The following is a 22,884-nucleotide window of genomic DNA, read 5'->3' on the forward strand; positions in this document are numbered from 1 at the left end:
AAGAATTTAAAAGGCTTGCTTGGGCATTGTCAAAGATAATTTTACTGTTAATTAAATAAGCAGTTATGTTGGGAGGATAAAAGCCACACAGATACATGGCATGTGGCTACTGCCACTTGAAGAGACAAATACCGACTGTGCTAAGTGTGAAATCATGGGACATACTTGAAAGCAGGAAAAAAAGCTGCTTTATGTCAATGTTGACTTAGCATATGTGTGGAGCTTGTCCTTGTGGAATAAAGTAGAGGAGCTTCAAATGAGAAACTCAGGTAGTGCCACCGTGGCGGGAGATAAATGGAAAGCACAGTGTTGGGCAGCAGGAATAGCATGTGTCTTGCAGAACAATATAGCTGTTGTAGGATGATGTGCCAGCTCTCCCGCGTGAGTAACTGAACAGTTACCTTTTCCAGCTGCTAATATCCTAGCACTCTAGATATTAAGCACAAACGTGTAGATGTCATTTGTTTCTTCCCTCCCTAGATTTTGTGGTTGATGCAACACGCAAGGGCAACAAAATTAGATTTGCAAACCATTCAGTAAATCCCAACTGCTATGCAAAAGGTAAGTTGTACATCTGCTTGCTTTTAGCAACATATGAAATGTTGTGGGCTACTGAGAATACACATTTTTACCATTATTGTGTTAATGTAAGTTTCCATTTCTTTTTACAGTTATGATGGTTAACGGTGATCACAGAATAGGAATATTTGCTAAAAGAGCCATTCAGACTGGCGAAGAACTGTTCTTTGACTACAGGTTGGTAGATGGATTTTGTAACTTCTTCCTATCATAGGCTGGATTAGCTTTCAGTATTTCTGCCCAGCTCACCACTGCTTACTGTGCCTGCCTCCTTTACAGCATCAGGTCTCAACAGCAGAGAACCAGTCCCCTTGCACAGATATTAATATGAGATAGTATAGTAAGAATTACTTGAGAAAGCAGCTGGTTAAGAGCTTTGCAAACTTGGAACAGCAGCTTGTGTAGAGCAAAGTTTAGTGACAAACAAGGACAAACCTGCACATCAACCTTCATCAGGCTGGGTGCCCTAGGTACCCGCTGGTGTTCAGAAATGGGAAGAAGTATTCTTGTGTTATTAGAGAAGTGCTTGTTAGGGTTGTGTTTGTAATTTCCTCTTAAGTCATCTCCCTCGAAGAAAGCTAAGCTGTCCAGTGATGATACTGTGTAAGTCAGTCAACCTTGAGAAATGCAGCTGCTTTCCACTAGCCAAAAAGAACTTCAGCATTGTGAGATTCCACTGTGATGTTTCCTCTTGGTCAAACTGCTCTAAAAGCAGTTTCTGGAGTAGTGTCAGCGTTATTCTGCATCAGCTAATGCACGCAAGGATTAAGGGCCCCAGCTTGTGACCGGGCTCTGGTGCTGCTTTTTTGTGTCAGAACAAAGTGAAAATGTTCTGTGTTACTGGGCTTGATTTTTGGTTTTATTTTCTTTAATTTCAGATATAGCCAAGCTGATGCCCTTAAGTATGTGGGCATTGAAAGAGAAATGGAAATCCCTTGACACCAGCTACCTCTTCTTTTAAACAAACAGCTGCCTTATCTTCAGGAATTTCTAGTACTGTGGGCAATTTTAGTAAAAACAAAAATGCAATTTGCAATTCTGTATTTGCAGAGTACTGTAACTGTAATTTATAGTAACAAATTTCAAACCAACCCCAACTTTTTATTGCCTTCTCACCAGCTGCAAAGTGTTTTGTACCTATGAACTTTTGCAATAACGTGGTGTGGTACATTTTTCAACCTTGAATAAAGGATACTTGAACTTCTTCATTTTTACTGGAACTGTGTTGGAATTTTGTGTCAGCCAGTTGAGGAAGCAACGGGAATTCTGCCCTTCAGCTTCTGAGCAAAGGCAAGTACATGCTTGTCTATTCTGTTAATGCTCCTTGATTAATATGAAGAAAGACAGTGCAGGAGACATCAGTGAGGATGATCATCAACCAAACTCTTGTCACAATATCAGTGTTTAAAAGTTTTTCTCTGCTTTTGCTAAGCCTCATCAGTCCTTACCTCCTACACCATGTACAGAGAAACTGCTTTAACCAGTGAAGGGCTAAGGCTGGGCTTTGAGCCTTGAATCATTCAGCCTGTTTCTTTTCACCCCACCACTCTTATACCCTGCTATAACCTACTAACTCAAAGCTTTCTGCCTGAAGAGGCTACGCAAACCACACAAAACAGCGTTGTAAAGCCAGCACAAACAGCAGCACAAGCTCCAGTCTTCCAAATTCCAAGATGCAATTTGAAAAAGGAACATCAAGAGGCTTCTATTACCCAAGCTGCAGTCCTCAGGGCAATTTTAAGTTCTTTCTGAATAGGGACAGCAAGCATGCAAAAGCTCAAGTGGGGCTGAGACTCATCTCCCATTTTCCAAATCCATTTGGATCACATCTAATACTGCTCCATTATTTTATTTTCTTAACCCACAGCCTTGTAGGTCACAGCTCCATTGTAACCATGAAAAGTTCAATTTCCCTCAGAGAAAAATGAGAATTGACACAAAACCCGGCTCCCTTCATGCCAGAACAAACACTGAGTAGAACCCACATTCTAAGGTGGGGGGAAAGAAGGGTTTGGCTGCAAAAATTTGGTTCTTTAAGTAAGTTACCAAAAGGGAGACCTGTGAGGATGGCAGCAGCGAAAGCCAAATTTCACATAGACAAATGAACACACAACAGTGTGAGAAGAATGAAGTCTGGTCCCTCTATACAGGTGCAGTAACACTCCAAGCTATTTTAATTCTCATCATAGGCTGCATTTCATGGTCATTAATGTTCAGGAACACTCAATTTTCTGTCCTAGTCAAAGAAAGGGGTATCCAAAACCTTCTTCATACAGGGCAGCACTGAGGCAGAGGTGATGCCCTTCACAGTATATTAAACAACACTAGAAACCCCTCCACTATCAGATCAGCAAGTACTGCTGTGTATATTCTAAGTGTTTAAGTGTTTTCTATTTTGCATACCCTGTGAAATCATCACAACTTTCTTTTCTGTTCAAAGCTATTTCCTCTCAAAAAAGAAATAACACATTTGATGGTAGATGACAATTCATTGCTTAAAAGAACAAAGTGTGCTTAAATCGCCAGAAGCCCTGGCAAAGGAGGAGAAGTGAAACGAATTTCTACAGCTTTCATAACCATTATACCTTTTATTTACATTTAGAAAGATAAATCATGAAACTTAAAACCAAATGCAACTTGTACAGAAATCTTTTAATTTTGTTTTGTTTTTTATTTATCACACATTAAAAAATGAAACACACTATACAAATGGGTTTTCATAGCAGATTACACATGGGTCCATTCAGACTCGCTCTCAAAGTGCTGCCAACATTTCTAAGTGCTGCCTGGGATGGCAGCTGTTTATCCTATAGCCAATGTATTGATTTAAATGCAGTAGCATGCAACCCTTAAAGGAGAAGGGTTTGATTCCTTTCTGTTCTTAAATTAGGTTAAATGGCATTGGTGTCCATATTTACATACTTGAAATGTATCAATCCTGAGCAGTTCTGATGTAAAGCTGAGACTGGCTGATGGGAGTCCTGGTCTCAGGTATTAAAAAGGGAGGTCCAAATGGCAGCAGGGTGGCTGCTATGAAGTTCCGTTGCTTTCGTTCGTTCCATCACATACCTATTTGCCGAGTGTCACACAGTCAAGTAATTGCTAATAAAAACGTTAAGCCAAGTAACTGTAGGTGTCCTTCTCACCATCTACACGTTCCAAGTACTCCTTCTCGATCAGGATGTCGATGCATTTCTGTGGGAGGAACAAACGCAAGTGGTGGGACACCCCTCTATGGTTGCTACAAACTGCGAGTGATTTTGGCCACCGAGCTTCCTGCCAAGTGAAGCAGGGGAGTAGGCAAAGGGCACAAACCAGGGCAACTCTGACCGCATCAAGCAGAGGACTTCACTAATCCTCTTTGTTCTAGGAGAGAGCACGAAACTTTCTATTGAGCTGGGTCACCAGCAGTGGAACTCCCACAACTGGGAAGGCAGGAAGAAGAGGTAAGCCTGGAGCGAAGACTGTAAGCTGGCACTGATGTGGAAAGATGCAATCAAGCTGCTATTTTACCACTGCCAACAGTACAAAACACGCATTTTATAAACACCCTATTTCTGGTTGAAATATTTCCTACTTATTTACAGCTCCAAAAATCTGTCCCTACCCACCCCATCTCCTTGGCTTTCCTTTTTAATTCAGCAGCATGTATTCAGTCTATGTCCTCCTCACCTTCTGGAACACGGGTTTAGAGCTGTGGTTCTCACCTTAATTACTGGAACTCGTGGCTTGAACCTTGAGGACAGCTGTGTTAGCACTTCTCCAAGGAGTTGCTGGTGTTTTAGAACCTTCCTCATTTTCATGATTCTCACAATAGCAGCCTGCACAGCAAAGATGGAAAGGTGCTTAGGAGCAAACTACTTGTCCTGCTGCTGGATAAAGCCATTTTTACTTCCCCAGCAGATCATGTCTGCTAGCACAAGAAGCATCATCACAGCAAACCTGAGCACAGAGGGGGAGAAGCATGCCTACAGATGTCCACTACTCACACAGACTTTAAGCACTCAGATTCTACACAGCATACAGTCAGCAGAAGTGGTTTTGACATACGAATGTTACAAACTATGCTTATGGTCAGTCATAACAATAGTACCAACCGGTACCAAGAGCTACATGAAACCACACTTAGGTAACAGAAAGCCTTACTTCATATATATAACCTTACTGTGACACTCTAAGTAGCACATTTGTATTTCCTTCCCCCACCCCTTTGCTTCTCAAGTGGAGCCCAGATGAACTGATAGAAAACACACGGTTAAGTCCATGCTACCTGGCTTTCACCCTGCGCGGACGTCAGGGGGTGTCTGCATCCACAGAACCCAAACCCTCATCAACATGATATAAGCAGACATGAAGAACAGTGTCCTACCATGCCTTCCACATTTTGGAAATGCCAGGTTGGACAGGGCTTGGAGCAACCTGCTCTAGTGGAAGGTGTCCCTGCCCATGGCAGGGGTTGGTACTGGATGAGCTTTAGAGTCCCCAAACCAGTCTGTGATACTATGATTTTCTATGACAGACTGCAGTCACCCTTAAGAGCACTGTAAATACAGTTTTAGCTCTGACGCAGTGCAATGCAATGGCCTGTTGTCTCTTAATAGAACTCAAGAAAACCCCACAATGAATTTCATTACAGGATCACAACACTGTAATTCTGAAGTTCACAGCATGGCAGCATCCTGCAATGCAAGTCACCTGAATCAGTAGTTTCCTATCTTCCTCTATGTTTTTGTGTGTAGTTTCTTGCTCCTGCTTCTGTTCAGTCTTCATTGGCACGTTGATGTTTACCCTTAATTTCTTGCTGTAAAGGAAAACACCAGAGGTCAATAAAACAATGAGCCTGTTTAGAAACCAAACAAACCCTGAGCAAAACCCAACTCCAGAAAAAGCCAGGGCATGGGGAATGCTGGAGTGGAGAGGGGATCTGTTACTCTAGTATAGTCCTGTGTGCCGTAAATTGGGAACCACCGAGCCACGCAGTACAGTGACCCTGAGCTGCTTCTATCACTGCCTTAACACAACTGACCAGGAATTCCCTAACCTTTAATTATTGGTCAAGGAGGGAAGAAAACAGATAAAGAGTGAGGTACAAGGAAAGGGTTTAAAATGTTCCTTTTGCTCAGATCTTATCCTCAGGAAGTACTGAACTCCTCACTGAATGTGTGTGTGTTTATGTCTATGCTCTGGTAAGCATGGTAAGAAGTCACCACAGTACTGTGAAAAGCTGAAAACACACATTGAGAGAACACTGGTTAAAATAGGTAAGAAAACCTCCTGATAATTGAGGGTTGTTAAGTTCCCCAACCACTGCTCACTCTGAAGTTCTAAACTGAACCTGCTGATCTCCTGTTCCCTCTAGTGGACAAGCCCTTAAGACTTTGACCTTTGTTGGGCACTGTACGCTACTGTAACCTTACAAACCATAATGTGTTTTGCTGAGTGCATGCAAGTCGTGCACCTTGGTACAAACCAGCACCATTTCTTACCAGAGATAAATTAGACAAGAATTAGACAAGAACTGAGGCACAAGAAGGACATCCAGGCTTTGAGAGACTTCATGACAAAGTCAAAGACAGCTGAAACCTTACCCACCCCCCCCCCCCGGCTGGTAATGTTGGGTCTATATGTGAATTATCACTTGAACCCTGGAACTTTCATCCCACGTATTTTAGGTTTTACCCAAATTGAAAGCAGAGGAGGATGCTCCCCATTACACACAAATGATGGATGCTGCTGAAGTTTTTCCTTACTTTTTATAACCAAGATACAGTTTTATTAAGGTATCTGGTTTTAACTCCACCTCATCAACATTTGCATTTTCATCTTCCAAAACCTGCAAGGAATGAATAAAACAAACCAATAAATACACATCCCTCGATACGTGTTGCTGAGTGTTAAGCAGCCATAAAAAAGCAGGAGTACTTACAAGCAATTTGGATTTCAAGAGTATCTGTAGAACTTGTGCCAAGATATCCTACAAAATTACAGAGAGCATTAGCAGTGCAGACAGCACCTTTAACTTACAATACTTCAACAAGAACACATATATTTAGAGTAAGGTCTAGCAAGCATAGAACACTGTAAAATGAGTGAGAAGAAGCAGTCGAAATGTAAGTAAAGTGAAGTAAAGTACAGTAAGTAAAGTAAAGAGAAGGAGTAAAATGTAATATGGTCCCGTCCAGGTGTCAGGATGTATCCCCCTTGCAGTCAGTGAAATAACATCAAATGCTTTAGAAAGACTGATGCCAAACAACAGATCTTTCCAGTTACTGATTTAGGAGCCAGATTTATTATGGTCCAACCATAACTGGGGCAAAAGAAATAAGCAAATATCTGCAAACAAGCATCTATTATAAATGATAACCCCATAAAAGCCCTGGGTTTGCTGTGAACCAGCAGCAGCCGTAACTTTCTAGACAGACATTCCTAAAACTAAAGATCGCACTGACTAGAAGTTGCCCCACTTCACACAAGATGCAAACCTAGTAGTAAAGGACACGGGTGCCAAATAAACTACGGCCATCAAATCCACTTGGAAAGAAATGAGGGAACCTTTTCCACAAGACAGTGAGCCAATAAAGCTGCAGATTTCACTATGGCCATGTAGGTAGGCCCTGAGATGCAAAGCAGAACAGATGCACAGATCATTCATTCAGGGGAAAATGCTGCTTTTCCTTAAATGCTGTCTTTTAATATTACAAGGTACACTGTGGGATACTGAAAGCATCCTACCAGAGCTCAGTAGGAAGCTAGACAATTCACTGCAGTCACAAGGAGGAGTATATACACAACTAAGATTCATCAGAAGACTAGGCAGTTACAATTACAGCAAAGCAAATTGGCCAAGAGTAGAGCACATCTGTCTCCAGGACAGAAAACAATTCTGGCTTCAGGCATAGAATCTCAGAATGGTTTGGGTTGGGAAGAGCCCTGAGATCATCCATTTCCAATCCCCTGCCATGGGCAGGGACGCCTCACACTACACCATGCTGCCCAAAGCTCTGTCCAGCCTGGCCTTGAACACTGCTAGGGATGGAGCATTCATCACTTCTCTGGGCACCCTGTGCCATGTCTAATCCCAATTTCTTACAATAGCAGGAAGAGCCCTGAAGACCCACAGACTTGTTCACAAGTGGGATAAAATGTGCAAAGTCACTACCATTTTTATTTGGGTACTGTCTGTCAGCTGCTGCACGGTGTAGGCATCTTCTGTGTTGTACTGCAGTAAAATCGCCATCTGGAATGTGGATGCCTAAAAAAGAGAACGAAGGGGAGAGGAGGGAAATCAGAAAATGAGAATGAACTGCATCTGAACAGCCTGAAACTCACCAGTCACACATATATACGGGAATATCTGGACAACAGAATAACCAACTCCTGCTCATCATTACAATACAGAAAACTCTACTGTTGCTCATACAACCAGACCTCTACCTTCCAGCGTTATCTAAACATAAGCCCTAAGATTATGATCATTTAAGTGGCTGCATACGCTTCATCAAATCTTCTATTGCGGTGTCAAAGCCTTATCTATTTGTTAATATAACTTTTAATTATTTTCCTCTGTCAGTCCCTGCCTCCTACCCATTTCATCTTCATTAAAAGCTCCAGCGAACACTGGATTCATCCCCACAACCCTCCCAGCTCCAGCAGAATAATGAAACCAAGTTTATAAACAAGGCTTGTATCAGTGGCTTATTCACACCTATCACCAGAGGGTTAACATATGCTGATGACAAGCTCGAGTCTGAGGTTATATTGTTTCTTCTCACTGCTGTGAACTCCCCTCTTCAGTCGACTTTGTCAGCGAAAGCAGACAGGGAGGTGTAAAGAGCCTGAGATTTTATGCAGAGAGGCTGCAGTTCTCTCACACAACACAGTTCAACACCCATTTAAAACCACAAGTAATGTATTCCATTTAATAAGTCAATTTGCTTTTAAACAGATCTGAAGTATCAATAAATAAAGCACAGAATAAAGGCTCTGTTAATCATAACGCCAACCACCATCTGGGGAGGGCTGGCATTTATGTTCACCTCAGTAATACATGGCTCTGTAGCCAGCAGGTCTTGCACCTTTGCTCTGCTTTATTTAAGGGCAGTAGCATTATTCACAGGAATAAAGCTAATGAATGCATGTGAGCATCGTACACAGTAGCTAAACATGTATGTGTGTGTATATGCATACAAACATACGCTCCCCACATCCCCAGTTAAGGAACTGAGTGATTTAAAATACTTATTGAGATGCATCATTACATACTGCTAATGAATATTCTGACATACAAATTCACCGCACTACTCATGAGTTTGTGTGCAAGCACAGGTATTCACAGAGACTCCACTCCTTCAACCTCTACACTCTTCATTTTAAACACATTTATCTGCACGATGGTCCTTTAAGGTAAGGAAAGACAACTATCTCCACTGGAGCAGAGCATGAACGCATGTCTCTTAATGATCAGCTGCACCCAGCCCTGTGACTGCAATCACCACTGAGTGCTATTGGCACAACATTACCCTTACCTGTAACGTGTATCTGTTTTTGAAACAGTTGGTAACCAATTCCCCTTTGGACAGCTGATACAACCACGTTAATTTCCTTCCACTGTGACGACTGGCATAAAATGCAGTAAATCTCTGATAGCTCCGTTCTAACTGTATAAAAACAACAGCAAATAAAGAAATTACATTATTTACCTCCATCTACCATCACTAGAGCGTGCTCTGCAACAAAGGAGACTCAAATCTCATCACCCTTCACTGCCATGTTGTCAGAACGAGACAAACAGAAACCCAGAGCATTCAGATTCTTCAGACTGGATGAAGGTTTTCCTGTGTTAGGAGTTTCCTCTTGAAGTGTCATTAACCATACAAACCTAAACAAGTATTAAGTTCCATTCTCCCTTTTGCAATACATTAAGCAAGGGTAGAAAGGAGATTTCTTTCCACCACCTTCATCCCCCAAGTACAGCAGTTAAACATATTTCTCACGTTATGTATTCATGAATTGCTTGTTCTGGATTAAGCACTCAACAAAGAACTGATGACTGTAATATCTAAAGGTTTTACTGGACAAAGCCAAAGCAATGGCAATAAAATTATACGCAGAAACACACACCAACAAAGATTGTCTTCAGCTCCTGTTGGAAGTTTCGAAGAAAGACGCATTAAGCAGGGTCTTCCCACAAGAGAAAGCACTGCACACAGCTCCCTCCTACTACCTTACTCAATCAGCTTGTTCTGAATTTCCTCCAGCCAAACACCAGAGACACCTCCAGCCCTCTGTGACACACACCAGAACAGGAGGAGACAACAACCTCCTGAAACAGGTTTCTCACACAAAGATTCCGTGTTTGGATGAACCAAGCGCAAGCGCCTCACCTCAGACGGCAGAGCAAACGTGCAGGACTGCTGGAATGGCCACGATCCAGAACTCAGCACCTGGATGCTGAAATCCACTGCAAGAGAGGTGAAGAGGCTGAGCTCTGGCATTATCGCCTTTGCTCCTACCAGTCTCATAAAACACACAGGCCCCACTCTAACACAAGAAGTGGGGCCTGTGGGGGTTTTTTCTGGGCCTTTTGCTCAAACTGACATGGTGAAAAATACTCAGCTACATATTTTTTATTCAGACCACAAACCAAAGGAATTCATGTAAGAAATCACTGTACTTGGAGAGCTTCAGATTTACGGTCACAGTCACTCCACTTTCTCTCATTTGCAGAGGTTATTAGTCTGCTTCTATCCCCACAATGGATTTCACTTTTAACGTGCACTGTAAGCATTCATTTTTATGTGTAACTCAAACTCCCCACCCCACAGCACACAACTGCAAGAGCAAACATTTCACATTTAAAGCAAAAACTAAGTACAATTTAAGCCTGACAATGCACGACTCTAAATGTAACCCAACAGTGCTTTAAAGAACTTGTTTCAGTGTGCTTTGGTGACAAATATACATCTGTAAGCATACATCTATACACTTGTATGCCTGTAAGTAACTGAGCTGTTTAACAACCTACCAAGCAATCTCCTTTTGCCTTACTGCTTTTTACACAAGTATGACATTCAGCCATATTGTGCTCAAAAATGTTTGAAGAAAAACATCTTTTCTAATCAAAAACAAAACAGGAAGAAATAAAGAAGGAAAAAGGAAAGACGGGATTCAACTTCATTTAGTTACATCCCAAAACAAGAGCTGTGAAATCAGGAGGAGATTACCCATACAGAAGATATAAAGTGCTACTATAGAAGACAAAGTACAAACCTAAAAGACTGATTTAAAAATCCTAGATATCATGGCCAAAATAACACTGACTTCTGGGGAGGTGATGTCTCAATCATTTCCCTCCTACAGTGAGCTCTGCAGACATAAGAAGCAGCTGAACTACTCAACAGTAACTTAGGTAAAGGTATTACTTACAATCTAATGGTTCTGAATTGGTCAGGTGCTTTTTAAACTGCTCATTCAAGTCCTTGCTTACACCAATATCTTGGAACATCCGCTGCAGCTTGGAGGTATACTCAAAACCACAAGCTTGCTGTATTTTAAAAGCACAGGTACATCAGCAACACACGTTTTTGACATTGGAGAACACAATAACAAAGTATCAGAGCCTATTTTCTTAAAAGAAGATGTACAAAGTTCAGTATTGGCCTTACTCAAAGTGCTGATCCAAACCAGACACACTCTTTAACCATCATCAGAAAGTGAAGAAAGTTTTCTTTACAAAGGAAGCAATGAAACAGACTACTAGAAGAGTATTAGATCATATTCTGCTTGACCCTGAATGAACAAGGGTTAATGAAATTAAGCAACTCTTCAGCAGTCATTCCCTTGGACAATTATATCCATGTCATTCATTTGGATAAGAATAATTAGGCTTAACTCAATCTTAAATCCATTGGACAGACATGCACTATAAGCTTCCAGGAGGTAAAGAAAAGGGAAGAGGGCAGGGAGGAGACCTCGGTTGTGTATTTTTCTATTACACTTAAAACATGAAAGGACATACATCCGTGCTTTCTAAGGCAGCCTGATGACCTGTAATCATGGGACAGACACGGAATACTCACTTTTAGTTTAGAGATCATGCTTGCCTCAGCATCATCACTGGCGCTGTTCTGATGTACAAGTCTTTTCGCCAGCATTTTAGCATAGAACTTTTGAAACACATCTTTATCCTCAATGTACTTGAAGACAACCATCTGGAAAAGACAAAATAGCTTGTAACGAAAAAACATTATCCATATTATCTATTTATTTAACATGAAGCAAAAGCATAAATTCCATGTAGCCACTTTAAATCTACTTTCTACCAACAAGCCACACCTAGATGAAGTTTAGTATGTACAGACGAAATATTAAGCAAGGCAATCAAACATACAAAATAAAAGGTTTTCTCTCATCTGACTTCTATGACAATCAAGTATTGCCCAATTCTCACAGCTTACACAGAAGAGAGCTGGATTTATAGACATCTTACCACTTGATTGAGTGTATCTTCCAGTTCTGCTTCTTCTGGGTTCTTTGAGCTGCAATTAAAGACGTGCATTTTTAATGAGTCTCAAAACTACAGAATTAAAACCACGTATGGAAGTATATGGAAATTTCATAAATAAAAGGAACACAGATTGAGTAGCTCTGGGATCAAAGACTCTTCAGAGAGAAACAGTGTTAACAAAATGAACTCTTCACAAATCCACATGTAAGCGACTCTGAAGCAAGTGATTTCTAAGCAATAGGCTTAAATTTGTGGAACACGAATCACTTGGGACCTCCAAACAGCCTGATACTTCTCAGGATTTATGGGCTTATAGATGGATCCCTCTCTTTCTGCTGCTGAATGCTAGCTTCATTTCTTAGATAGTACAGTGAAAAGAACACAGCTCAGAGAGCTGGGTCTTGACTGCTACACAGCAGCAAGAACTCATGTGGCACGGCGTTGGGTTTCCTGCGTATCACGCCTGTCCATCAGGCACAGCCAAGATCTACCCTGCAGAGAGCTACTATTTATAAATAGAAAAGAAATCCTTTGCTGAAGGAGGGAGGGGATGGGGAAAAGCGAGCAAGTTGTTCTGTTTTGGGCTGTTTGGTGGCGGTTTTCTTCCTCCCAAAAAAACCAAAGCCAGGTAAGTTGCCAGTGACAAAACTGACACCAATCCAGTATGAACTGAACTGATCCCAACTCAAAATATGAGCTGCTAAACCACTTGAAGCCAAATACCTTAATTAGATTATGAACCACAAGAGATTAGAAAGCATTTTTTGTCCTCCTCAATTTCTACCCAGATGGAAGAACATACAGAGGAAAGCAAGCGTTTTAATGGAAAAAGGGAGCATGCATCTCCTCTTTACAACACAGAACACAACTCACATTTTTTAGGGAAAACCAAAAAACCTTAAGAACCCCTTCTGTTTTATTAAGAAAGAAAAAAGCCCCAACAAACTCAGTTTCCTATAAGAAAGGAAAGGTATATTTATTTCTCCCCTCTTCTTAAAAAAAAGGAAGAAGTAAACTCTCTATATCCTTTAGGAACAGTCCCATTGAAATTCATGTGTTCAGAAGTTGGTATAATTAATCTGTCTTGAACCACTAAGTTCTGTTTCTGACAACACAACCTAAGACTTCACATGCTAAACCCCTTCAAAACAGAAGAAACCTGAAGCAGTATTTTGTCTTTGAGGACGTACCTTTTCTTTAGTAAAGAGTCACAGTATCGTGCCAGTAGCTCTGGGGATTTACTGGATGATTGAGCCATTTTTGTCACGGCATTATTATTTATAAATCGACCACAGGCCTATAAATCACAAAAGACAGTGAAATTCTGGGAGACAAAACACTGAATAGAAATAAGAGCTCACCATATGCCACTACACGCACTTACTTTGTCGAGTGCAGCCACAAAGCCAGCATCATTGTTGAACGCGGACATGACTAAAGCATTGTACTTCTTATGGACATCCAACACTGTCTGTACATACATTTTTGGATCCTGCAATAAAGAGAGATTGGCTTTTTGCAACCTGTTGACCTTCTGCATTCTACTTCCTCCTCAACAGAGCTCCTCACTGGCTTAAGCAAATCTTTATAGGCAAAGAAATATCTTAAAGGTAAAACAGTATCCAGACTAGTTTAGGTCCAGGACCGACTTACATTAGCACCAGCTTTCACTTACAGCAACCACAGTGCACAGTGCGTACTATGTTATGCAGTACAAAAGAAGACAAAACATTGCAAACACGGTCAAAGATGTAAGCGTAATTCAAATGAGACCTGAGAGAAGTGGACAATCGAAGTGGCAGCTGCTATAGCAGATACCCTTAAACCCCCATAGTAAGAACACAACGGGTATATCCCAAATATGTACAACTTGGCACAGAGACCTCGGTCATTGGTGACAATTCTAAATGATTATCTGCTCAACAGCCAGTGGCAGCCAACTGCCAATAAGCATCAAGTTTATGGCACTCACAGATTGAGTCCTATGTGTAGTTACTGATCCCAACAAAGACAGAGTAGAGTTGGAGAGTAGGGACTGGTGGCAACTAAAGCACCAGACAGACAAGGCAGCTACTCTACAACAGCTACTATAGTTTTTGGCTACAAGTCTTCAATTCGGGGATCAGAAGTTTGAAAGGTTTACAAAATGAGGAGGATAACTGAAAAGATGAACAATCACTAAAAGCAGTTTTACAACTATAGGGCACTTGATAAGTGACAGGAAGCAAGTTTAAGACATATGGTAAAGAACATCTTTTATAAGGCAGTGGATGTCTGCCACAGGAGATAGGCTGTTGGAAGCAGATAATACCAGCAGATTCAAGTTTGGATTAGACAAACTCACAGTCAACAGGTTCATAAATGAAAACTAAAATGACTGGGCATGAAAGTAACATGTAACATTCCTATTGAGAGAGCTCTGGATGCTGGCAACAAACAGCAAGAGTTTGGGGGCAGGGTTTTATCAGGATCCTGGAAAACATTGCCTGTTGCCACTGAAGACAGACATAGGCTAAGTGGAGCACTGATCTAATGCTGTGCTTGAGATAAAAAACAAGCTCCCAGACAAGAAATTCAAGTGGACTTGAAGGACATTCAGGAAAGGTGTTTACTGATCACAAGGACTTAAAAAAATAACCAAAAGCAAAAGAAGCAGTAATCTTCTAACTGAACACAGCCTTAATATAGTTAATGAAGACTAGAGCACAACTCATTCTGCAGTAGAAGTCTAAAATAGGTCAGATGAGTCAAGCTGGTGTGACTATTTCTCTCCACTGACTACAGAGAAATTGAGAAGCATTTGCTCAGCTGATTATCACAGAATCACAGAATAGTCAGGGTTGGAAAGGACCTTAAGATCATCCAGTTCCAACCCCCCTGCCATGGGCAGGGACACCTCACACTAAACCATCTCACCCAAGGCTCTATCCAGCCTGGCCTTGAACACTGCCAGGGATGGAGCATTCACAACCTCCCTGGACAACCCATTCCAGTGCCCCACCACCCTCACAGGAAAGAATTTCCTCCTTATATCCAATCTAAACTTCCCCTGTTTAAGTTTTAACCCGTTACCCCTTGTCCTGTCACTACAGTCCCTAATGAAGAGTCCCTCCCCAGCATCCCTATAGGCCCCCTTCAGATACTGGAAGGCTGCTATGAGGTCTCCACGCAGCTTCTCTTCCCCAGGCTGAACAGCCCCAACTTCCTCAGCCTGTCTTCATACAGGAGGTGCTCCAGTCCCCTGATCATCCTCGTGGCCTCCTCTGGACTTGTTCCAACAGTTCCATGTCCTTTTTGTGTTGAGGACACCAGAACTGCACACAATACTCCAGGTGAGGTCTCACGAGAGCAAAGGGGCAGGATCACCTCCTTTGACCTGCTGGTCACGCTCCTTTTGATGCAGCCCAGGATACGGTTGGCTTTCTGGGCTGTGAGCTCACACTGAAGCCGGCTCATGTTCATTTTCTCATCAACCAACACCCCCAAGTCCTTCTCCACAGGGCTGCTCTGAATCTCTTCTCTGCCCAACCTGTAGCTGTGCCTGTTTAGATACAGTACACATAAATGAAGTTAGGTAGAATTCACCATAGAATCACAGAATGCTTTGGGTTGGAAGGGACCTTAAAGCCCATCCGGTTCCAACCCCCTGCCACAGGCAGGGACACCTTCCACCAGACCAGGTTGCTCCAAGCCCCGTCCAACCTGATCTTGAACACTGCCAGGGATGGGTCAGCCACAGCTTCTCTGGGCATCCTGTGCCAGCGCCTCAGCACCCTCATATTAAAGAATTTCTTCCTTATACCTAATCTCAGTCCCCCCTCTGTCAGTTTAAAACCATTCTCCCTTGTCCTATCACTACAGGCACTTGTCTTCCTCTTGCATTTTTCATGCTTTTACAAATAAAATAAAACCATTCACCAAAATCCTAAAACCAACAGAAACTTGCCCTGCACAGTCCCATCGCAGTCATAGGCCTAAAAGATGATGTGCCATGGTTTCAGCTGTAATTTTTCTTCTTCCCAGCAGCTGGTGCAGTGCTGTTTGGACTTCAGTCTCAGAACAGTGCTGATAACTGATGGTTTAGCTCTTGCCATTAGCACTTACCCCAATCAAGGACTTCTCAGTCTCATGCTCTGCCAGTGAGGGTGGGCACAAGAAGCCAGGAGGAAGCAGAGACAGGACACCTGACCCAAACTGACCAAAGGGGTATTCCATACCACAGCACGTCATGCCCGGAATACAAAAAGGGAGGAGTCACCTAGAAGGGAGCGATCACTGCTCGGATTGGGCTGGGTATTGGTCAGCGGGTGGTGAGCCATTTTAGTGTGCAACACTTGTGGGCTTTTTTTTCTTGCCTACTTTTAGTTTTATATTCTCTTCCCTCGTTGTTTCCCTTATCATTATCATCATCAGTAGCAGTATGCTGTACTTTAGTTAGGAAACTCTTCTCATCTCAACCCATGGGTTTTACATGCTTTCGATTCTTCTCCCCATCCCGCCCAGAGGAGGGGAAAAAGGGGTGGCAGAACAAAAGCTCTGAAGGGCTCCCCACAAAACCCACCAAGAACAAAACCAAACCAAGAACACAAACCCACAGCTTGAAGACCGGTGACACAGTGATGTGACTGTCGCTTTAAGCCTATTATCAACATTTGATAACTGTTCAGTCCTCACAAATCAAATCAGCGAGAGGGAAAACATAAGCAGACCGGAAATTGTATCAGGAAGCATTCACCCTCCTCAGCAGCAACCCCATAGAGACTTATTCTGACGGTGTACTTGCATTTAGAGCAGCTTCTCCACATTTCTCAATTGCAGCTAGACCCTGATTATGAATGTGGGTTTCCAGAAGTTTTTTCAGCTCTCCGAGGCCATCCTGGATTCGAGATACAAGGTTATACATGCGACCCAAGTCTGCAAAATAAGGAAAGCCAACATCTCCCATTTGTACTAGCTATGACTCCAATTTCTTATTTACAGGTTGCCAATAGGAATTAAAACATCCATCATCAACGAAACTGTACGTGCAATTGCTCCTTTAAAACGGCAGAGAAAGCTACAGCAAAAAAATCATACAGTATAGAAAATCCTTGCACCAACATGGAAAGGTAAGACTAGTTAAAGAGAAAACCTGTTCAGTATTATGACCTGTTTGACCTTCACAATGCTACACAAAACTTCAGAAGAAAAAACCTGATTTAATTATAGAAATAGAGCTACTTCTGATTTCTAGTTTTCACAAATTTAAGGAGGTGCAATGATTTTAAGAATGGAGTTAACCCCAACTTACTCAGATAAAGTTTGAAGCGTTGCCATGAATTAGGACTACTGTTAGTGTTACTGCTGGCTGTGCTAAGAGTACAGTATTCCCCTGGTTATTCTGAACAGGCCACTTACCAGAGATCTACCATCACCTTTAGCCTTTTGTGTATTAACACTTCCCAAGGAAAGAAAAGGTTCTGAAAAGCATTACCAAGGAACAGAACTAACAAAGGTAAAAACAAATTGGATGTCACTACAGAGATGTCAAAGCTGCGTGTTAAAATCACAGCAGTTTTGAGCCAAGACTTCCCCAAATCAATTAGTAATTGTGAAAAGGCTCATACTGAAGAGGGTTTTGGATTATATTATTAATGCTCAGCAGGACAGATACTTTGTACTTTCTCAGTGAAGAGCTCCTATTTTTTTAACGCCTAATTAATCTTAGAAATAACCCAAATGAAGGTAAAACCAAAGGTGTGTAACAAGGCAGTGCCCAAGACACAAGGTACTACTTTTCCTTTCTACCCTGACAGACTTTAGGAATTGCACCGCTGTGGTAAGTGACTGTATTAAAGGCTCACATAGCCTACAAGCTTCAAAAAGTAAGAGGAAAAAGAAAAACCTGGGAAGGCCTCCGGAGTCCAAAAATGATTTTCTAGTTTGTGCTATTGCTATTTCCATTGTCAGAAGACATTTATAAAGTCATATTACTAGTCAACAACCATCTGCATCAAAATCTCTTCCAATTACAGGGTAAATACGTTTATTTACAAACAGAAGCAACCTCTAGTTGTGCAGGATAAAATAATCTTCTATTTACATTTGAAACAGGTAACTTCTGACCTCCTAATCATGCACAATTGCCCTTTACTATTTTGAAGCATCTCCTAGTTATCAACAAGATGATTACAGTAGTTACTATTTTAATGTTGATATATAAAGAGACAGAGGCATAGTTGCAATTCACAGCTCTCAAATGAACATCTGTCCTGGGTTCAGCAGCAGCAGTCATTTTTCTCCTTCTTGGTAGCTGGAGCAGTGCTGTGTTTTGACTTTTGACTTGGGAACAGAGCTGATAACAATGATGTTTTGGTTTGGCCAAGGACTTTGGGAGCCTCATGCTCTGCCAGGGAGGAGGGGAAGCCGGGAGGAAGCAGAGACAGGACACCTGACCCAAACTGACCAAAGAGGTATTCCATACCACAGCACGTCATGCCCAGGATGTAACTGAGAGTTACCCAGAAGGGCTGGGACTGCAGGGTTGGAGGAGGCACCGGTCGGTGCTTGGTCGGGCTGGGGGGGGGCAAGTTATCGGTCGGCTGGTGCTGAGGTGTTGTATTCTCTTCCCTTGTTATTTCCTTTATCATTATTATCATTGGTGGTAGCAGTAGTGATTTGTGTTATACCTTAGTTACTAAACTGTTCTTATCTCAGCCTGTCGGAGTTGCATTCTTTTGATTCTCCTCTCCGTTCCTCCGGGAGTAGGGGGAGGGAAAGAAAGGGGGGGTAGTGAGTGAATGAGTTGCCTGACTGGGTTTAAACCACGACAACATCAATAGTAACTTACATCACAGTATCTCTTCAATTCTGTCACTTTCCCTAAAGCAGTATTACAGTTATTGCCTTGACTTCCTATAGAGATTAAATTAATTCCCCAACTGGAAAAAATCAGAAACACCATTCATCTTATTCATCTGCATAATGCATAGGAATTATCTGCGGCCAGTTTCGACTTACTTAAGCATTACCTCCTGAAGAAACTCATAAAACATACCTGTCAATTCCTTAAAGATACATAAACGCTTTGATAAGCTTGACTTCTTCAGTGGTTCCTCTAAAATAAGTATTCATTCCGTGTTCTCTATTGAAGGTATAAACTTGATCCACTACTGGCACTTGAAACTCATTTTCACAGCTAAAAATTATCTCATCTATTAATAATTTCTACTCTTTCCTTGTGCTTTATACGTGGTTTTATGTATCTTATATAAATATAGAAGCCATATTTTAGAAGCTCCGCATTTGCTTCCATTCCTCTTTTAACATTTCCTATAAATACTTCCAGACAACCTGGATTTTAAAAATCTAAAAGGTCCATGAATTAAGCTGAAACAGCTGGTGAGACTCTTGGTCTGTTTTTCTTCTCGCATCTCTTTCATATGAGCTTCAGCCCCTGCTGGAAGGATGGCTCAAGTGCTCTTGAAGCTCTTCCAGCCATGTTAAAAGAAATCAGAAGTAGTGCTGTTTTGCCTTAATATCTGGAATCAGAATAGGCTTCTTGAGGCAATACCCTCAGCCATCCCAATTTAATCAAAAGCTGCTCATCCCCTAGTTTAGTGTCTGTCTTCTCTCTTAATCTAGTGCCTGAACAAATCACATTTAGCAATCACAAGAATTTACATTATTCACAAATCATCAGGGAGGAGCTCTAAGCCTAAACCCAGTGTTTGCATCTCCTTACCTTCATTTTTGTCTGCATCCAACAAATTCTGGAACTCTGTATGAAATATCTCCAGGTGCTTTTCAATAAGCACTTGTTCACATTTTCGTGCCAACTCATCCTGTGTGCTCTCATGGAGATAGACCTGAACTCTACGCTGTTCCTCAAGAAGGCGAGCTTCAGCCTGAAGAACAGAGATACAAACATGAAACGTGTGTGGAAGGCAGAACAGAAATCAAACAGAATTCATCTAGAAAAACACCGCCAAAAAACCCAAACCTCTCACTAATGCAGTGTCCACCTACTTAAGCAATTATTTTTTCTGGAAATCATAACATATGCATGGAATTGATGTTTATGTTGATGATAATATTATATACTGCTTGAACAGGGGGAGAATCACAGCAAGACTGTTTTCCCATTGCTTCTGAATAAGAAGCTGGAAAGATGCTGTCAGAAGAAGAGAAAGTTGAAGACATGAGAAGCTGCAGTTTTAGCACCAGCAAGCTCTCCAGCTAAAGAGGCAGTTTTGTTTAAGACAAACATGAATACATTCCATGCCCCCACAAAACTAAAAGGCAGGAAAACTTATTTATTTAAGCAATTTAACAGTATGCCCATGACAAATTAATTTGAACGTTATCATCTACATTCTTACATAGGAAAGCTTCCTAATAATCTACAATCATTTAAATTCTACTGGCATTTAATCTGGCACATAAAATGCTACGTAAGTGTGCCTACCTGGCAAACCAAAATCCTAGACGTCACTCGAGTAACAGTACTTACGCCAAAATGCAAACCTGAAGATGTTTATATAACAATTACCTCTATTTTGTTTGCAAAGGTGTTAAAGATTCACTCTACAAGCCATCTGTAATTGCAGCACATCATCAGGGATGAAGTACACATGTCCCCTTATTTACATTATTAAAGCTCCAAGTTATTTAAATTAATAACATCACCAAGAGAAGGAAATTAAGTTAATGCATTTTCCTGGTGTTTTGGAATACCAGCTAAGCATGAAAGATCATATTACGGACAACAACAAAACAATTTCACTGCAAGTACACTGCATCATACACAGATGGCTTTAAATAATCTCTGTCACTGTCAGCTTCACTCATTTCTGTAATCATTTTGCACTTAGCTCTTGTGATATGGTCCTGGATTACTCTCTCCTAGAGTCAGACCAGTACAGGTTTATATGGAAAAAAATAAGAATAAAGAAGTCAACTGTTTGGGAAGGGATATAACCTCAAGCTTCAGAGCACTTGCCTCTTTCTTACGAGTAAGGAATAATAATCAGCTTCCTAGTGACAGCAAATGGCAGCAAGTCTGTCTGATTAACACTGGAAACTGCAATCAGACTAGCAGGGCTACTTATGTTCATTATGTTCACGTATCTTATGCATTTCTGTAGTGCAGGAAATGCTGCCATTGTTTATGAAAACAAATATCCACTCTGACTTTAAATTTTCTTATACTCTCTCGCTTGTGTTCTTGTAATTCCATTTTTCTTTTAGAGTCGTATTTCAGAAACAAGGGGAAAAACAATTAGTTCACACGACAGTATCTTTGCCAGCTTTAACTATAAAGATCAAAAGTTCAGTTTGAGACTTTATTTCAAGGGACAGGCTTAAGAAATACTGACCTTTATTCCCTACAGCACATCAGGCCGTGCCAGCTTTACTCATGAGTTCTGGCCTGAGAAGAAAAATTCATAATCCTTCTGAACTCAGTAAGTCTGCCTGTATAACTACATACATGTATCCTAATTAAGACACTGAGTATTCCACAAGAAACAACCAGAGTTCTACTGTATCATGGTAACACTGACATTATGCTGGTGTGCACTAAGGTACTCCAACAGGTTTCTCTTTTTCTTTTGCAATGCTGTTTATCCCCAATTAGAACTCAATTCACAGTGCTTCAGGGAGAAAGTCAAGCAAGTGTACTAATAGCAGATTACTGTGTTTTTAGTTTGGACTTCCAGCAGATGACTTTTAAGACCTTCTTACTGCTAATACGCCACCTGACTGCTGGACAACTTGCAGCTTTTCACATCAGTCTCATTTAACGCACTTCATAGCAGAAAGGAACCCTAATTCCAGCAATATCTGAGTAATAATTATGGAGAGTACTACTCTGTCCCAGGCATTTAAGTGGCAAGCAAGATTACAATACCCAATCAAAAAAACATTAAGTTTACAAAACTGCTTTGTCATGTTTACGTAAAAAATGTTAAGAATTCCTTATGCATAATGAAGTCGGATAAAACCGAAAGAAACCCATCTGAATTCTAGATTAATAGGTCTGAAAACTTGCATGACCTCTCATGATCTCTCCAGCAAAACATGCAGACTAGAGAGAGCAGACAACCTGTTCCAATGAACTAACTTTTAGCTTCAATTTGTACATTTCTCATTCCCTTAGGTCACATCCCTTAGTTTGTATCGTTTTGCAGGCTCTGATGATTATTTACTGTAGAGTCTAATACATGTCTTTTTCCATTTCATCAGTTAAATCCCAGGAAATGAGTAATGAAAACAGTTTCTTGTTCAGTTTGATTTCAATGTATGCAGATTAACTGTAAGGAGATGCCAAGACAGCCCAAACAGCTTGTTTACATCTCTAGTGTATTAATTTGAGCAGAGACTTAAGGCTACACAGTTTCTTGCTGAAGACTTCCCCTACCTTATGCTAGCTTTATACGCACTTTCAGCTTTGACATCAGCTTCAAGCAAAGCAAGTTGCTCTTTTGTGGGTTTTTGAAGTCTTGAAGATTGTTTGGGGTACTAATAGGTTCTTTCTGTTTGCCACTAATCTCTAGTTCCTGAAATAGCAATGACCTTCAGACAGCTTTTCACTGTGCCGTACCAAGAAAGCCTGGATGAGCCAGTCATTCAGGTTATGAATGACAAATTCCCACACACTGTTTTAGGATGAAAGTCAGACAGGAAATTGAAAGGGAAGTAGCAAAAATAATGAATTCAACGTCAGAAAAACAAACATAGGTAAGTCTGGGAGCTACTGGGCAACTATCCCAATGCACTAAAAGCAGGACTTCTTGGACTTACGAACACTTTTGGGGGGG

The 22,884-nt window shown here is 41.3% G+C and overlaps 2 protein-coding genes across 9 annotated transcripts in view; one reads left to right on the forward strand and one right to left on the reverse strand.

Moving 5' to 3' along the window:
* The window catches only part of EZH2 (enhancer of zeste 2 polycomb repressive complex 2 subunit), a 52,904-nt gene extending 51,111 nt beyond the window's left edge, over window positions 1-1,793 (forward strand). For all 5 annotated transcript variants that reach the window (XM_061464602.1, XM_061464604.1, XM_061464601.1 and 2 more), the window contains exons 18-20: window positions 481-561; window positions 672-756; window positions 1,458-1,793. In XM_061464602.1, the coding sequence (XP_061320586.1) occupies window positions 481-561; window positions 672-756; window positions 1,458-1,518 (227 nt within the window). In that variant the 3' untranslated portion in view covers window positions 1,519-1,793. The remainder of the gene's footprint in view (window positions 1-480; window positions 562-671; window positions 757-1,457) is intronic.
* Window positions 1-22,884, reverse strand: part of CUL1 (cullin 1) — a 307,965-nt gene that overhangs the window by 253,344 nt on the left and 31,737 nt on the right. For 3 of the 4 annotated variants that reach the window (XM_061464596.1, XM_061464598.1, XM_061464597.1), the window contains exons 8-22: window positions 19,809-19,971; window positions 16,869-16,999; window positions 13,470-13,577; window positions 13,276-13,382; window positions 12,068-12,116; window positions 11,658-11,789; window positions 11,005-11,122; window positions 9,963-10,039; window positions 9,105-9,236; window positions 7,739-7,831; window positions 6,506-6,553; window positions 6,330-6,412; window positions 5,275-5,380; window positions 4,287-4,400; window positions 3,211-3,774 (exon numbers count right to left, since the gene is read on the reverse strand). In XM_061464596.1, the coding sequence (XP_061320580.1) occupies window positions 3,694-3,774; window positions 4,287-4,400; window positions 5,275-5,380; window positions 6,330-6,412; window positions 6,506-6,553; window positions 7,739-7,831; window positions 9,105-9,236; window positions 9,963-10,039; window positions 11,005-11,122; window positions 11,658-11,789; window positions 12,068-12,116; window positions 13,276-13,382; window positions 13,470-13,577; window positions 16,869-16,999; window positions 19,809-19,971 (1,542 nt within the window). In that variant the 3' untranslated portion in view covers window positions 3,211-3,693. Of the gene's footprint in view, window positions 1-3,210; window positions 3,775-4,286; window positions 4,401-5,213; window positions 5,381-6,329; window positions 6,413-6,505; window positions 6,554-7,738; window positions 7,832-9,104; window positions 9,237-9,962; window positions 10,040-11,004; window positions 11,123-11,657; window positions 11,790-12,067; window positions 12,117-13,275; window positions 13,383-13,469; window positions 13,578-16,868; window positions 17,000-19,808; window positions 19,972-22,884 lie in introns of those variants that run through there. The other variant, XM_061464599.1, reaches the window with a different exon arrangement.

The sequence above is a fragment of the Pezoporus flaviventris genome, unplaced genomic scaffold, assembly GCF_033815535.1.
Source record: "Pezoporus flaviventris isolate CSIRO_AGI_PZ_B2104156 unplaced genomic scaffold, CSIRO_AGI_Pfla_v1 ptg000037l, whole genome shotgun sequence".
In the NCBI taxonomy this organism is placed as follows: Eukaryota; Metazoa; Chordata; class Aves; order Psittaciformes; family Psittacidae; genus Pezoporus; species Pezoporus flaviventris.